Consider the following 18049-nt stretch of genomic DNA (forward strand, 5'->3'; position numbering starts at 1 on the left):
GGCCGTATTGAAGTGGTACTGGAAGTACAAAAACATGATGGAGGTACAATGACAATGATGTAATGTGCACAGAACTCAGCCACCAACATGTACAACAATTTATCATATTTATTTGGGATGATTTTGAAGCCAACGGTACTCTTCAGGATGTGCATAAGAAAAAGTCTGGCTGATCAAAAACATCAGTAAGTCCAACTTCCAACATTGCTGTGTTGCAACATTTTTTTAGGCCACCTCAAAAATATGTGTGATCCAATCAAGCATGCAATGAATTCTGAAGGCTGCAAAGTGGAAAATGTACATTCCTAGATCACTACACACCATGAACAAGGATGACCCGGATCCAAGGATGGAGTACTGTGAGTGATTTGAAGACATGCATTGGGAGGATGAACAGTTTGCAGGGATTTTTATTTGGTCTGACAAGGCGCAATTTAAACTGAACAGTACTTTAAACTGCCACAACTGTATATATGGGCTCCTGAAAATCCTTACATTCCCATGGACAAACATGTTAATCTACAGGGTGTTAATGTGTGGTGTGGTCTGTCATCGCACAGTTTGATTGGCCCATTCTTTAAAGATATGTAACTAGTAAGGTGTATTTTCAAATGCTGCAAACATTGATTTTACTTGCCATCTGAGAGGTGTTTGGAAATGAAAGATTTTTACCTACAATAAGATGGTACTCTGCCTAACTACCATAGAGGTGAAAATATACCTGGGCAATGGATAGGTCGAAGAGGAACTTGTGAATACCCAGAACGGTCTCCGGACCTTACACCTCTTAACTTCTAAGTATGGCAAACCATGAAAAATGAAGTTTATCAACAGAAGCCAGCTACAATGAATGAGCTACAAGAACCATCGAGGCGTACTGTGTGGCTATCACACTGGCAACATTGACAGCTATAGTTCGGGTAACAGTTCAGTGGTATTGATGTTGTTTGGCTGCTAATGAGGGTCACTTTGAACACATAAAATAACCTTACCTCCATGCAATAATGGTAACAGTGTGTCATTTTGTTCCATTCATATTGACTATCAAAGAGTATCTATATTTTTCTGGACCCCTCTATATAAAAGGCGACTTCAGAATTTCCTTTGTGTGAGACCACGCCTACAAGAACAGTGTGCCAATTTGAAGTTTTAGATTTGCTTATTCTACCATTCACTTTGCTTCTGTGTGATCTTTCATTGATTGTATCAATACCCATTTGTATTGTGAAATTTCAAACATTCGTTGAGTGTTGCAATAAACTCATACTGTTATCAACAACTTAAACTTAATGGTGCTCTTTTAAAATTTTTGAGACCAGTGGGCCTCTCATGATTCAAACCAATCATTTCATAATTTAATTGTATGGTTACATTAGAAATAGTTTATTTTTGAGAATTTTTGGAGACTTACAAAACTATATTTTTGTAAGTTTCCAGTACGATTGTTTTGGATACGCAATTTATTTTGCAGCAAATCAGCGTTTGTGATTCACAGTTCTGCCAAAGAATACATCATCCCCAAATTTCACTGTATTTCAATGCAAATAAATGTGCATATTTGAGAATTTTTGGAAGCTCTGATTATCCTTCGCATAATCTACGAGCAATTTGTAGTAAATCGGTGTTTGTGATTTAGTTACTGTAGTAGTAATTCTAACTAACATATTGTGTTACATCCTTTTAGCTCAGCAGATTAAAAGGTAATCACCAGGCTTAATTTAAAGTTATTTGTTCACTGACTTGTAATGCACTGCATCAGCCAAAATGGAGCGCCCCTGTGAATTCTGTTGTCGAACAATGGATGAATTGGTTGACATTCATAAACAGCGGGAAATTGCCCTGACTACTGTCAAAAGATTGGCAGGTGCTGTGAGTTGGTGAGTTGGAAGAGCTCCTGAGAGTCGTGTACCTGCGATACCAGTACCAGAGATACATCAAGTACTATCCTCTTCTGTAGATCCTGTCTCCTCTGCAGAAAGTACTTGATCTGTCATTACTCATCCACTTGACTGTGAGTGGCATGTCAACGGTAGATCTAGACATCCTGTACAGGGTGGATGGGGGCCGGGGAGGACTCAGGGTGTTGTACCGATCCCCCTAACCAATGAGTTTGAGGTGCTGTCTCTCATATAAACTGAAACAAGAGCCAGTGGGACTCACTTCACCTCTTTTGGGGAAACCTGTTTTGTTCAGTGTCAAGAGGAGGCAAATGCTAAATGGTAGTGGTCTGTTAATCGTTAGCAGTTCAGGTATATCGTAAATGGTGGTACCCCTTAGGGAAATGGCAGCAAGGGATAGGAAGGACACCAGGTGCACTCAGTGTGTATGCTTAGGAGCCTCATTCAACATGTTGAAGAGGCTATTCCAGTGGCCATTGAGAGAACAGGGTGCAACCAACTGCAGAATGTGGCACATGTTGCAACAAATGATGCCTGTGTTGTGGACTCCAAGGTCATATTTGAGTCATTTCAGCAACTGGCAGAGAAGGTTGAGAAGACCAGCCTTGCACAGGGAATTTAAACGAAGTGCACAATTTGCATCATAATCCCCAGAACTGATCATAGCCATTTGGTTCTGTGTCGAATGGAAGAAATGAATGGGAGCTGTAATGGTTCTGTGACAAGCTTGGCTGTGTCTTCCTGGACTTGTGCCATAGGGTTGAGAATTGTAGGGTCCCCCTAATGGGTCAGGTGAGCACTAAACATCAGAGGCTGCTACTCAGATAGCTGACTATGTGTGGGGTGCACACATGGGTTTTTTAGATTAGATGACGCTCCATCCAATCCATATAACGATAGCTGTGGGAAACCCAGAAGCGTCAGTGCTGGGTCAAAAGAAATGCTTTCCTTAGTTGAGAGTATTAAAATCCTAATGGTAAACTGCCAAAGCATTTGCAACAAAGTGCCAGAGTTTGAGGCACTCATGAAAAGTTGTAAAGCTCACATAATACCTTAAATTAATGGCAGTGAGATTTTAGGGGAAAATTTAAGTGTATGTGAAAAGTATAGGCAAATGGACATGGAGGTGGTATGTTTGTTGCAGTAGACAAGTAACCTGAATCCACAAAGATAGAAATTGCCGATGCATATGAGATTGTTTGGGCAAGACTCAGTATCAGGGGTGTGCATAAAATGGTAATTGGATCCTTCTATCACCCACCAGGATTATCTTGTGATGTAACCAAAAACTTTAAAGAAAATCTTAGTTCACATGTACATAAGTTCCCCAATCATACTGTAATTGTTGGTGGAGACTTTAATCATCCAACAATTAATTGGGAAACTTATTGTTTTGTTAGTGGTGCATGTGATAAGACATCCTCTGAAACATTACAAATGCCTTCTCTTAAAAGTGCCTAGAACAGATAGTTAGGAAATATATTGGATCTAATGGCAACAAATGGACCTAAACTCTTGGAGGATGTCCACATTGAAACTCGTATCAGTGACCATGACATGGTTGTGGCTACAGTGATCACCAAAGAACAAAGGACAACTAAAAGAAGCAGAAAGATATATATGTTCAGTAAACTAGATAAAAAATCAGTAGCGTCATATTTCAAAGAGGAACTGGAAACTTCCAGTACAGGGCAGGAGCTTGTAGGAGAACTATGGCTCATGTTTAAAAGAATAGTTGACAATGCAACTGGACAGATATGTACCTAGTAGAACAGTCCATAATAGGAGGGAACCTCCATGCTATACAGTCATTGTAAAGAAACTTCTAAAGAAACAGGGACCACTGTGTAATAGGCATAAAACAAAGTGTACGGCTATAGATACAGAGATGCTGAATGAAATAGGCATGGCTGTCAGGATATCACTGTGTGATGCCTTCAATGACTACTGTAGCAGTATATTGGCAAATGATCTTTCACAGAACCCAAAGAAATTCTGATCGTGTATAAAGGCTGTTAGTGGCACCGAAGTTAGTGGCCAGTCCCTAGCGAATGAGACAGGAACTGAAATTGAGCAAAAGCTGAAATGCTTAATTCTGTTTTAAAATGTTCCTTTACTGAGGAAAACCTAGGAGAATTGCCCCAAATTTAATCCCCAAACCACTGAAAAGATGTATAAAATAAGCGTTAGTGCCAGTGGTGTTGAGAAACAGCTGGAATCATTAAAACTGAGCAAAGCTCCAGAACCCGATGGAATCCCTACCAGATTCTATATTGAATTTGAGGCTGTATTAGCCTCTCTTCTAACTATAATCTATTGTAGATCCCTCAAATGAAAAACCACACACAGTTCTTGGAAAATAGCACAGGTCACACCCATCTACAAGAAGGGTAGTAGAAGTGATCCACAAAACTTTCATCCAATATCCTAGAATTCGATTTGTTGTAGAATCGTAGAACATATTCTTAGCTCAAACATAATGAAGTATCTTGAGCAGAATCATCTCCTCAATGCCAACAGCATGGAACTCGAAAACATCGATCATGTGGAACCCAACTCCCATTTTCTCACATGACATACCGAAAGCTTCAGATCAAGGCAGTCAGGTAGATGCAGTATTTCTTGATTTCTGGAAAGCATTTGACTCAGTATCACACCTACACTTATTGTCAAAATTACGTTCATATGGGGTATCAAGTGAAATTTGTGACTGGATTGAGGACATTTTGATAGGGAGGACATAGCATGTTATCTTGGATGGAGAGCAATCATCAGATGTAGAGATAACTTCGGATATACCCAAGGGGCATGTGTTGGGGCCATTGCTGTTCATGTTGTATATTAATGACCTTTTACACAATGTTAATAGTAAAATCCGGCATTTTGCTGATGATGCAGTTATCTATAATGAAGTACTATCTGAAAGAAGCTGCATAAATATAGTCAGATCATGATCGATTTCAACATGGTGCAGAGATTGGCATCCTATGACTATAATATCAATGGGTCACACCTGGAATTGGCCAACTCATACAAATTCCTTAGTGTAGCACTTTGTAGGGATATGAAATGGAATGATCACATAGGTTCAGTCAGTGGTAAAGCAGTTGGTAGACTTCAGTTTATTGCTAGAATGCTGTGTAAGTGCAATCAGTCTATAAACGAGATTGCTTACAAATCACTTGTGTGACCCATCACAGAATATTGTTCATATGTCTGGGAACCGTACCAAATAGGGCTAACAGGGGATATTGAACACATATAGAGTGGGGCAGTGTGAATGGTTACAGGTTTTTTCATCCGTGACAGAGTGTCACAGAGATACTGAAGGAACTGAACAGGAAGGCTCTTGAAGATAGATGTAAACTATTGTGTGAAAGTTTATTAATAGAGTTTCAAGAACTGGCTTTGAATTATGACTAGATATGTACTACAGTCCCCTACATACCACTCACAGAAGAATCATGAGGATAAGATTAGAATGATTACTGCATGCACACAGGCATTCTAAAAATCATTCTTCCCATGCTCCATACATGAATGGAACAGAAAAAAACCCTAATAACTGCTACAATGGGACATAACCTCTTCCATGCACCTCACAGTGGTTTGAAGAGTATAGATGTAGATGTAGATGTAGAAGTAAATGAAATAGCACAGATAATCTCTAATTTAAGTGTACCCTCTACAGTGCACTGTGCAGTGGCTTATTTAGATTTGTAGGTGTGATGAATGAGGCCTTTATCTTTATTCTGCTCATTACTTTTCTTCTGAATAATCTTTTCTCTGTTCACTTGCCTATGAATCAGTTCTGCTGACCAAACCAGCATCTCCGTGCCTCATCTCCTGGACCAGGAATCTTAAGAAGCTTCATAATGCTTGAGATCCCAACCACTTGGCCTGCATAATTATTACATGTTTGTGACTTCCATTTGAAACTCTGTTGTTGGTTGGTTGAAAATTATTTTCTCTCATCACACCCAGAAAGTTGATATATTCTCCATAATTTCTTAAGAATTGGTCACTTTCTGCAGGTGAACTGACAGCTTTCAGAGCTTCCTGTGGACAGCTGAATGGCAGAAATTGTAGTTTAGGAGCAGGTGTAAACTTTTTGTAAGTAAGAATAGAACTGAATAGATTGGATTTGGACACTATTTTTGTGAATAGAAAGCATTACCTTATTACACAGTCTGTAAATTGCAAAACAGTTCTAACAGGAATCTTAAGAAGCTTCTTAATGCTTGAGATCCCAGCCACTTGGCCTGCATAATTATTACATATTTGTGACTTACATTTGAAACTCTTTGTTATTGGTTGGTTGAAAATTATTTTCTCTCATCACACTCAGAAAGTTGATATATTCTCCATAATTTCTTAAGAATTGGTCACTTTATGCAGGTGAGCTGACAGCTTTCAGAGCTTCCTGTGGACAGCTGAACAGCAGAAATTGTCGTTTAGAAGCAGGTGTAAACCTTTTGTAAGTAAGAATGCAACTGAACAGATTGAATTGGGACACTATTTTTGTGAATAGAAAGCATTACCTTATTACACAGTCTGTAATTTGCAAAACAGTTCTATTTATACAAATTTACTTTAATTGTGTGTAGGGAAGGATACTTTGTGTACCGCTGTCAGTCCCCCCCCCCCTCTCCTTTTCCAGTCACGAATGGTTCATGGGAAGAATTATTCTTGGTAAGGCGCCATGTGAGCTCATATATCTAATTTTACTTTCATGATCTTTTTGCACGATGTGCATTGGAGGAAGCAATATATTAGTTGATTCTTCTAAGAATGTATGCTCTCTGAAAGCAGATCATGATGCAGAACATCTCTCTTGCAGTATCTGCCACAGGTGTTGGCTGACCATCTCCATGATGATTTCACACTTATTTAATAAACCTGTAATGAAACACACTGTTTTTCCTTAGATCTTTTCAATTACCTCTATTAGTCGTAGCTGGTACACATGCCAGACTGACAACTATTTCCTTTGTGAGTTCGTTACACTTCCTGAGGATACTTCCAATGAATCTCAGTCTGACATCTGCTTTATCTGCAATTAATTTTATGTTGTTGTTCCACTTTAAATCGTTCTAAACACATACTCCTAGATATTTTATGGATGTGACTGCTTCCAGTTTTATTACGTAATAGATATAACATTTGCAAAAGTGATCCTTTGATCACTGTATGCAAAAAGAATTGTAATTTAATAAAGAATTGTCAACCAGGACTCAAGTACACTACTGCTTTTGCAGTACTTAACAGACCCTGTACTGACTGAGCATTGCGGCCACAATAATCTAATCCTCCACAGAAACACCCTTCCTAAAACTTTTCACTGCTTACAGTAGTTGCTTTGTTCTTTCCCCCTCAATGTGCCTGTGGTTGCTTCCTTCTTTTCCCTGTGAAGATGCTTGTTTAAATTCTCTTTCTCTGAGACTTCTAAATTGGATGCCCACAAACAGTCCCTCAAATGAGACATTTCAATGTCTCAAGACCTTGAATTGTTTGTAAGAGCTTGTGAAGGAAAATTTCTCAGTTGCTACCTAGAAATTGATCATATATCAACCATCACAGGGGGAAAGAATAATTATATTTACTTTCAGAAAGAAACAAACACTGTCTGAACAGACTGTAGAGGCCCAATGGTACCGACCGGCCGCTGTGTCATCCTCAGCCCTTAGGCGTCACTGGGTGCAGATATGGAGTGGCATGTGATCAGAACACCACCCTAATGGCCATTGTCAGTTTTTGTGACTGGTGTCTGCTACTTCTCAATCAAGTAGGTCCTCAATTGGCCTCACAAGAGCTGAGTGCACCCTGCTTACTAACAGCACTTAGGAGACCTGAATGGTGACCCATCCAAGTGGTAGAAAAGCCCAATGGCACTTAACTTCAGTGATCTAATATGAACTGGTGTTACCACTGCAGCAAGGCCATTGGCTATATTTTATTTCATAACATAATAAAAATTAAATGACTGCAGGAACAGATTTATATCTGTAATTATCACTTTTCCTATTTGTACATAATTCACTTAGGCATGTGCATCAGTCACAAAATTTAAACTGTTTATTTGTTTTTTATGTTTTTCATCTAGCTATTGGACAAATGTCATGGTTTTTAGCTGCAGCATATAAGTTTGGTGGATTTCTATGTACTTCCATTGAAGCTGTAATTGCTATGTGTCTTTTGTGACTTTGTTCTTTACTTAGAGATAATTGAAATAACCACGTTTTCAGATGAAATATTGGTGGACAAAGTATTTGATGTAACCACTATTGGTATCAATAGACCAAACAAGAGAAACTGTGTAAACCCTGAAGTTGCAAGAAAACTCCGAGCAGCTGTTACAAATTTTGAAGATGACCCTTCTTCCTCAGTTGCTGTTTTGTATGGTACTGGAGGCAACTTCTGTTCTGGATTTGATCTGGAAACTTTGGCAGAAGTGAAGAGTTTTGAGAATTTACGCAAGGAAATTGCAGCAGGAGGAATGGTGAGCACTGGTGTAACCTGATAGTATCAAATATGAAAAAGAAGAAAAGAAAAAAAATTAGAATGAACCTCCTCATTCACAAATTAAAACACTGAGCAGCAATTCATCAATTACAGTTATAAATAACTCTCACAGCAGAGAACATCCCATTGCCTTCATACATCACTCAAACTATATTTTATGCAGGTCTACTTCCTTTAATGTTAATCAAAAGGCAAGTAAATTTTGTCATTGAAATTTTTGTTAAACACACCGAGGTGCATAAAAACATCTTCAGGTGCAACTGTGGGTGTCTTACCTTTTTCAAATGTTATTTAAAGGATGAGAAAAAATTAATAGTTTATTTTCTAATTATTATGAGATTTACTTTGTGTGAATGCTTAATAGAATTTAAAAAATATATTTTCTGCTGTTATGTCTTGAATAATGTCCCACTTATCAACTATCAGCCATCTGATGAACTGGACTAGTGCTGAAATGAAATTTCCTGGCAGATTAAAACTGTGTGCCCGACCGAGACTCGAACTCGGGACCTTTGCCTTTCGCGGGCAAGTGCTCTACTAACTGAGCTACCGAAGTACGACTCACGCCCGGTACTCACAGCTTTACTTCTGCCAGTACCTCATCTCCTACCTTCCAAACTTTACAGAAGCTCTCCTGTGAACCTTACAGAACTAGCACTCCTGAAAGAAAAGATATTGCGGAGACATGGCTTAGCCACAGCCTGGGGGATGTTTCCAGAATGAGATTTTCACTCTGCAGCAGAGTGTGCGCTGATATGAAACTTCCTGGCAGATTAAAACTGTGTGCCCGACCGAGACTCGAACTCGGGACCTTTGCCTTTCGCGGGCAAGTGCTCTACCAACTGAGCTACCGAAGCACGACTCACGCCCGGTACTCACAGCTTTACTTCTGCCAGTACCTCATCTCCTACCTTCCAAACTTTACAGAAGCTCTCCTGCGAACCTTGCAGAACTAGCACTCCTGAAAGAAAGGATATTGCGGAGACATGGCTTAGCCACAGCCTGGGGGATGTTTCCAGAATGAGATTTTCACTCTGCAGCAGAGTGTGCGCTGATATGAAACTTCCTGGCAGATTAAAACTGTGTGCCCGACCGAGACTCGAACTCGGGACCTTTGCCTTTCGCGGGCAAGTGCTCTACTAACCTTGCTCAGTTAGTAGAGCACTTGCTCGCGAAAGGCAAAGGTCCCGAGTTCGAGTCTCGGTCGGGCACACAGTTTTAATCTGCCAGGAAGTTTCATATCAGCGCACACTCCGCTGTAGAGTGAAAATCTCATTCTGGACTAGTGCTGTCTTTAGATGTATTAAAGATAGAAAAATTAGAAATATATAAAACCATTAACAATGTGTAATTGTTATCATTGTATATTATGGGAGTAAAATTAACTTATGACATTAAATCAAGGACTATTAGGAGAGGAATCTAAAACAATGGTGGAATCACAGCTGCAAATTTAATTGTGGCTGTTTATCCATTAATTCCAAAATATATTTTTTCTGTCTGTCCAACTGCAGTTGTTCAAGTTTTGATGGTTTTAAAATAGATTCTATTGTGATTTTGGTACTGGAAACATGTACGTCATACTATATCATGTATCAGATGTGCATCATTGGTTTGTATCTCTCTTATGTTTGTGTCCTCCTCATTCTGTTTTCTAACTCTCCTGTTTTTCTTTTTGTCTGAAAAACTGGTGGCTGTGTATTCTTTTGTGGTTTGGTTTTCACTAAACAGAATGACAATGGGTGTTACATGGTGAAAAATCAACTTTCAGACATGAGGTGTGACACCAAATATTGTGAATACACTGTGGAACTCTAGTGATATTCAGTGTCTGGACCACAACTCACTTCCTGCTAGATGATCTATGCATGGAGGAAGACATTTAATTGAGTTATGAAAAAGCCAGTGTGGCTGATAGTTTTTTTTTAAAGAAAAAAGAAAAGAAAAGAAAGTTATCTGACCATACACACAGTTGCAAAGAAGTTGTATGTACAGTTTTCACTGAACTGTTCATCTTAAACTGTTGGTCTAATGCCTGCAATATTATAATTCAGTCCACTGATCTACCGTTGTTGACTTAATAACCATCACAATATCTATAATACTACATGAGCTATGATCTTATTTCTTCGTCGTTTTTAATTGTGTCAAAAGATTGTGTTATTAACAATAAAGATTATCTTCTTCTTTCGTTAATTTTCTTGTGCCTTTGTCCTGCATGTGTGCAGGGTTGTGATGGTTATTGATGGTTTTGGCACAGTTAATTTAAGGGGTGGCTGGATGCCCTTCCTGTCACCACCTCGTTACCCTCCGGGACAGAATGACAGAATGTGTGTATGCCAGCTGACTGTGTGTAGTGAGAGTTATGCAAAAACTTTCAAAATTTTTGCAAATTGTGCAACTGAGGTGGGAATTCGGTACCAGCCCAGACTCACCTATTCAGATGTTGGGAAACTGCCTAAAACCACATTCAGACTGGCTGGCACACCGACCCTCATTGTTAATTCACTGAGCAGATTTAATTGGGGACTGGCACATCTCACCATCCCAGAAGCAGCGCTTTAACATGTGCAGTTATCTGGGTGGGTAATGAAGACATTGTCACTGGTTATTTACATCCTAAATTGATCTTTCATCATTTATTATTTCAGTTCTGTTATAATTTCATTTCTAATATCATAAGATTTTCATTTGGTTTGACTGTCACTTAGCCAAGAATTTCTTTGCTATACTATCATTCTAAAATTATTATTATACAATTATTGTTATTGCTTTTGTTATTAAAAATCACACAGTCGAAAAATTATCATTTAAATATTTTTGTCTCTGATAGGGATTAACAAGAAGGATTACAAAGAAACCTCTAATAGCTGCTGTCAGTGGCTACGCAGTAGCTGGTGGTTTTGAACTTGCATTACTGTGTGATCTTAGGGTTGTTGAAGAAACAGCAGTCATGGGAGTATTCTGTCGACGATTTGGTGAGCTTATAACAGATTTATCATAGTGAAGCCCAACAATATCATGACTACAGCCTAATAGAATGTACTTTTAATGAAAATAAATTATTTTCGGTGGTTCCATTGTACATAGATGATAGTAATGACTGAACTTAGTCTGGAGTTGATGACAAAGGAGAGAAAAATTTCTAGTGCTGGCACGTGCTTGCACCTTTTGGTTAGTAATGAGGGTGTCATTAGGTGTAATGATCCCTTAATATTTTTCTCTTTCATTAAGAGCTGCAGTACTGAACCATTCACTGATCAGTCCAGTATCAGTCTATCACAATCCTTTTAACACTATGAACAATTTCTGGCTTAGCTTTGGACACCTAGTGCTTCATGTCCAAACAATGAAAGAAATTACAAATGTGGTATGATACTAAATGTACAGGTATTGTATGAATATCCCTATTTTGAGAGTAGTTTTCACTAATGATAGATGAATACTTTATTGTGAAATAACAATAGAAAAAGACATTGTTACTCACTCCATGGAGGAGCCATTGAGTGGCAGGCAGGCATATTGAAAATAGACTGCTAGATTTTTTTTAAATATCAGACCAAATCCTTCATCAGAGGTACTAAAAGAAAAAAAAAAATGCACACACATTTGCAACTCACATACATATGTTCACTACCATCTCTGGAGCTTGCCAGGCAGAGACACTTGCTCTTGATGCTGAGTCTTAGAAATACCTGGTACATCTGCTCATTACAGCACTTACAGTAACAAAGGTTTCAACAGGGAGCAGACTATACTGGGCAGACTGACCTACCCAGCTGTAAGACTACACAAGATGTCACTTGTAAAGTAATAGTGTGGTGTCACCGCTAGACACCACACTTGCTAGGTGGTAGCTTTAAATCGGCCGCGGTCCATTAGTACATGTCGGACCCGTGTGTCGCCACTGTGTGATCGCAGACCGAGCGCCACCACACGGCAGGTCTAGAGAGACGTATGAGCACTCGCCCCAGTTGTACGGACGACATTGCTAGCGACTACACGTACGAAGCCTTTCTCTCAATTGCCGAGAGACCGTTAGAATAGCCTTCAGCTAAGTCCATGGCTACGACCTAGCAAGGCGCAGTTAACCATATCTGGAGAGAGTCTCACTTGTATTATCAAGAGCAATGTACAACAAGAAATTAAAGTTAAGTATACGAGAAGCTCCGTTCTTTTCTTTATAGCTTTCATCATGTATCCTGTTTCAGACTTAACGCAAGACGGCGTGAGTTGACGCGTGCCCTTTCGGCTACTTCTCAGTGTGGCGTAGCTAGCTTGTTACGCCACAACAAATAGACTGAGATTCACTTACTATGATATGTGATACATCTGATTTCTAAACATCACAATATTCTGTAACTTTAAACAATGGGAAATCCAGGATGGAATGTAACAATATTATAAAAGGGATAGTTGCTACTCACCATGTAACGGTGATGCTGAGTTGTGGATAGCCACAACAAAAAGACTGTCATAAAATAAGTTTTCGGCCAACAAGGCTTTTGTCAGAAACAAATGACAAAAACACACTCACACACACACACACACACACACACAAACACACAAGACCACACTACAAGCAGCAGCAGCAGCAGCAGTGCATGATGTGAGAGACAACTGGATGGGAGTAAGGAGGAGACTGGGGTGGGGAGGGAGAGGGATAGGAGAATATGGGTGGAGAACGGTGAAGTGCTGCTGGGGAGTGTGCAGGGACGAGGTGGAGAGAGGGTAGAGCAGCTAGGTGCAGTTGGGAGGTTAGACAAAGGGGAGGGGGAGGAGGAGGGGAGCAGAAAACAAGAAAAGTAAGAAGACTGGATGTGCTGGTGCAATAGAGGGTTGTGTAGTGCTGGAACATTCCCATTCCAGCACTAAACAGCCCTCTATGCCAGCGATGCACCCAGTTTTTTATTTCTCTCCCCTCCCCACCATCTAATCTCTAACCTCCCGACTGCACCTAGCTGCTCTACCCTCTCTCCACATCGTCCGTACACTCTACCCAGCAGCACTTCACCATCCCCCACCCCTACCCTGCTATCCCTTCCCCTCCCTGCCCCAGCCTCCTCCTTAGCCCCAACCAACTGCCTCTCCCATGATGCGCTGGTGCTGCAGCTCGTAGTCTGGTTTCAGCTGCCAGAGACTGTGGTCATGGTTGTGTGAATTGATTTGTGTGTGTGTGTGTGTGTGTGTGTGTTTGTGTGTTGTCTAGTTTTGATAAAGGCCTTGCTGGCCGAAAGATTATTCTGTGACAGTCTTTTTCTTGTGCATATCTGCGACTCAGCATCTCCGCTATATGTTGAGTAACAACTATCCTTATCATAATATTCTATAATTTTATTGTATGATTGTATGCTTATGGTCATGTGTTTATTTTCAACTACACCAATTAGTTTTTAACAACATCTGAAATAAAAAAGAAAATACTTGAACAGAATGTTCGTTCAAGATGTATAAAATGAAATAATTGTCTTGAAGTAAACTTGTTAATTACTTCATCCAGTCCCAAACATGCTCAATGGGGGACAGATCCGGAGATCTTGCTGGCCAGGGTAGTTGACTTACACCTTCTAGAGCACGTTGGGTTGCACGGGATACATGCGGACGTGCATTGTCCTGTTGGAACAGCAAGTTCCCTTGCCGGTCTAGGAATGGTAGAACGATGGGTTCGATGACGGTTTGGATGTACCGTGCACTATTCAGTGTCCCCTCGACGATCACCAGTGGTGTACGGCCAGTGTAGGAGATTGCTCCCCACACCATGATGCCGGGTGTTGGCCCTGTGTGCCTCGGTCGTATGCAGTCCTGATTGTGGCGCTCACCTGCACGGCGCCAAACACGCATACGACCATCATTGGCACCAAGGCAGAAGCGACTCTCATCGCTGAAGACGACACGTCTCCATTCGTCCCTCCATTCACGCCTGTCGCGAGACCACTGGAGGCGGGCTGCACGATGTTGGGGCGTGAGCGGAAGACGGCCTAACGGTGTGCGGGACCGTAGCCCAGCTTCATGGAGACGGTTGCGAATGGTCCTCGCCGATACCCCAGGAGCAACAGTGTCCCTAATTTGCTGGGAAGTGGCGGTGCGGTCCCCTACGGCACTGCGTAGGATCCTACGGTCTTGGCGTGCATCCGTGCGTCGCTGCGGTCCGGTCCCAGGTCGACGGGCACGTGCACCTTCCGCCGACCACTGGCGACAACATCGATGTACTGTGGAGACCTCACGCCCCACGTGTTGAGCAATTCGGCGGTACGTCCACCCGGCCTCCCGCATGCCCACTATACGCCCTCGCTCAAAGTCCGTCAACTGCACATACGGTTCACGTCCACGCTGTCGCGGCATGCTACCAGTGTTAAAGACTGCGATGGAGCTCCGTATGCCATGGCAAACTGGCTGACACTGACGGCGGCGGTGCACAAATGCTGCGCAGCTAGCGCCATTCGACGGCTAACACCACGGGTCCTGGTGTGTCCGCTGTGCCGTGCGTGTGATCATTGCTTGTACAGCCCTCTCGCAGTGTCCGGAGCAAGTATGGTGGGTCTGACACATCGGTGTCAGTGTGTTCTTTTTTCCATTTCCAGGAGTGTATAATAATTAACACTCAAAGCCTCTATATTTTATGAAACCAATTTTGAAACATATGCTTATGTTTTTTGCTGAGCATAATGTCATGCTCAAATAATTTTGTAGAGAAATGGGGAAACCTGAATGTTCCAGTAAGGTATGGTCTTTCTTTTACAGTATGTAATGAACATGGGTGTCATCTTAAAATCGGCCATCTTGAATCTACGTCAGTTTTTTTAAATGGAAAGGAGGTTTTGTAATACGCCAAATTACGTCAGCATTTTCTCACAGGTTCATTCCTGTAAACACAGTCGAATTAGCAGTTATGGTTCAAAAATTACAACACATTTTGGTTGGAATTACGGACTGGACTGTTATCCATAAAGGACAGTTGTTTAATGTGTTCAACAAAGTGTCCCTCTCAGTCAACATACATTTGAAGGCACTTAATCCAATCGTCACACGCTCGCAGAAGGATTTCTGCAGAAATGCTGGCACATGCATCTTCAGTGTGTTAGTCAAGATAATGTCTGTTTCTTATTTTCTCTGCATAAACAGTCCCACAGATAGACGTCAGGTGGTGTGAGATCAGGTGATCTTGGTGCCACTCCACAGAACCACTTCAGCCAATCCAATGACCAGGAAATTGACCACCTAACTAACCACTGATGAACAACTGCTCCATTTTGTGGTGGAGACCCGTCCTGTTGAAAGTAAGAGGGAAAGCTGCCATCTTCATTCAGAACTAAGGGAAACACCACTTCTTGCAGCATTTGCAGGTAGCATTGAGCATTTAGGTTCTGGTCAGTTAAAATGGGTCCGATTACACAGGTACCTCATATTCCGCACCACACCATAACCTTTACATCACCAACTGCCCCAGAAAGTTTCATCCAGTGTTGATTCTGGTCACTCCAGTGTCTGTAGTTGTGATAAGAAATTTTTGCTCATCACTGAACAGGATACGTTGTGCACAAGAGGGATCTTGTTGAACTTGCTCTAGGGTCCTCATGCAAAACTGCATACATCTGTCTGGGTCGTCCCCTCTTAGATGCTGAGTAGCTGAATCTTGAATGGATGCCATTGATAAGCATGAAGGATCTGTACTATCAATGGCTGGCTAATTCCATATTCTGCTGACAGACGTCATGTGCTGCGGTGTGGGCTCTTCACGGAGGATGCCAAAACCATTGTTGAGGTCATCTCGTCAGTAGCAGTTTTTGGATGGCCACTCCATGCCTTGTCAGCCACAGTCCCATTTTCTTGGAATTTGGAAATGAAGCACTTGACTGTGTTGTGTGAAATTGGATGTCTTTCTGGTTGGCAGTTGTTAAAATCTGCTGCTGTGACATGGAAACTCCCTTCTCCAGAGATCAAAATGTCCTCAATTCTCTCCTCCTTGATCAAAGCCATCTTCAGTTACATATAACGAAAAAAAAAAGTGTTGTAACTTTTGAACCATAACTGGTATTTCAAATCTGCTTACAGGAGTGAATTTGCCAGAAAATGCTGGTGTTACTTGAGATTAAAAAAAAAAAAATTACTTAAATTCAAGCTGGCACCCACATTCAGTACATACTGTAAAAGATAGACCACCTCACCTAAACCATACTGGAATATTCAGGTTTCCCCATTCCTGCAGGATTTTTGGCATAAAAGGGTGTACTGCAACTTTTGACCCACTCTGTACTGTAAATACCAAGCATTGTTGAGATTCTAAAGGGGATCGTGGCTGAAAATGCAGAGAATCAATAAGTAAGTGAGGGAGTGCATCAGTGTGTAAGAGTGCTGTTGAATTCAGTGTTTCAAGACTCTTCATTTAGCAAAACTCATGCAAGCAGATAAGAATATGAAAGACTCCAAAGAATCACTCAGGATATCTGCAATGAACATAAATTATTATTATTATTAACTTGATTGGCCACATTTGACCACTTGAATCATTCCACGTTCACTTTCTCTTTGAAGATTGGACTACTTGCTTCTTGCGCTCAGCTCAGTACTTTTTCATTCGTTCCAAATGCAATTTTCTTAACTCGTCTGAAATCTCTACCAGTCTGCTGTGCGTCATTTCTGCTGAAAATTTATGATTCATAAGGAGAGTGTTCATTTTGTTTTTGTTCTCTGCATCAGTAATTCTAAGTCCAACTGCCTCAAGATCTTGCTGAATTTCTTTGACTCACTGTCCTCCTGTCTTTTTTTCTGAGACTTCTCATCACTAGTTGTTTTAATAAATAATAATGTTTAAATATGACACAATGTTTGACACCTCCTATTCAGCCAGATAAGTAACCTGGTACTTAAAAAATATTTTCCTGCTCAAAGCTCAGTTTATTATTTTGCAAAAACTATGATATTATGCTGTGGATACTGCAAATAGTTAATATTTTTTTACTGAAATTTTGACTTGATACTCATCCATGTTGTGGGTAGGAGTGTTACACACTACAAGTGGCAGAAGTGCCTGAAGGGATTCAGTCTACTCTCACCCTAAAAGGGATCTTCTCCTTTTTTCCAACTAAGCATAAATTTAAAACAGCAGACTAAAAACGAAAACTGAAAACCATGGAAAATTATAAAAATAACTATTACTACAAACAATATCTAGGAATATTTAACATAAAGGGCACTAACATGCGAGACCTTCAACAAGATAGTTATGAAATTCATACTGACAACATCAAGTCCACAAGAAGACATTTATGGATTCTTAAGGTGTGATTGTGAGCTAAAATTTTTTGCTGTAAATAACAATTTGGCAGTGGGTAGTCCTTGTGTACCACCACACAAATGGGCGGGAACACTTCAGTGTTTCACTGCTTGCAGAGGGGACTCAGTTTCATTACTGGAAAATGTGTGCTCAGTGAGACCCAACCTCCACACAGGAGGAAACAAACTGTCCTCGATGACCAGGATGAGATCGCCAATCTAGGGCTATCATGGTCCTCCTGATGTCCATTTATTGCATTTCTGCAGCTGATGCAGGTGTCCAGTGAACCACCTCTTCCAAAGATTCTGGCTCAGCGACTACAAGTAGCCATTTATGCAATCTGTTGGTGGGAATC

At 40.8% G+C, this 18049-nt stretch overlaps 1 protein-coding gene across 2 annotated transcripts in view; it reads left to right on the plus strand.

Moving 5' to 3' along the window:
- The window catches only part of LOC126259874 (probable enoyl-CoA hydratase echA8), an 85692-nt gene that overhangs the window by 17520 nt on the left and 50123 nt on the right, over positions 1-18049 (plus strand). For both annotated transcript variants that reach the window (XM_049956934.1, XM_049956935.1), the window contains exons 2-3: positions 8144-8397; positions 11254-11398. In XM_049956934.1, the coding sequence (XP_049812891.1) occupies positions 8144-8397; positions 11254-11398 (399 nt within the window). The remainder of the gene's footprint in view (positions 1-8143; positions 8398-11253; positions 11399-18049) is intronic.

This window comes from Schistocerca nitens, chromosome 5 (genome assembly GCF_023898315.1).
Source record: "Schistocerca nitens isolate TAMUIC-IGC-003100 chromosome 5, iqSchNite1.1, whole genome shotgun sequence".
NCBI lineage: Eukaryota > Metazoa > Arthropoda > Insecta > Orthoptera > Acrididae > Schistocerca > Schistocerca nitens.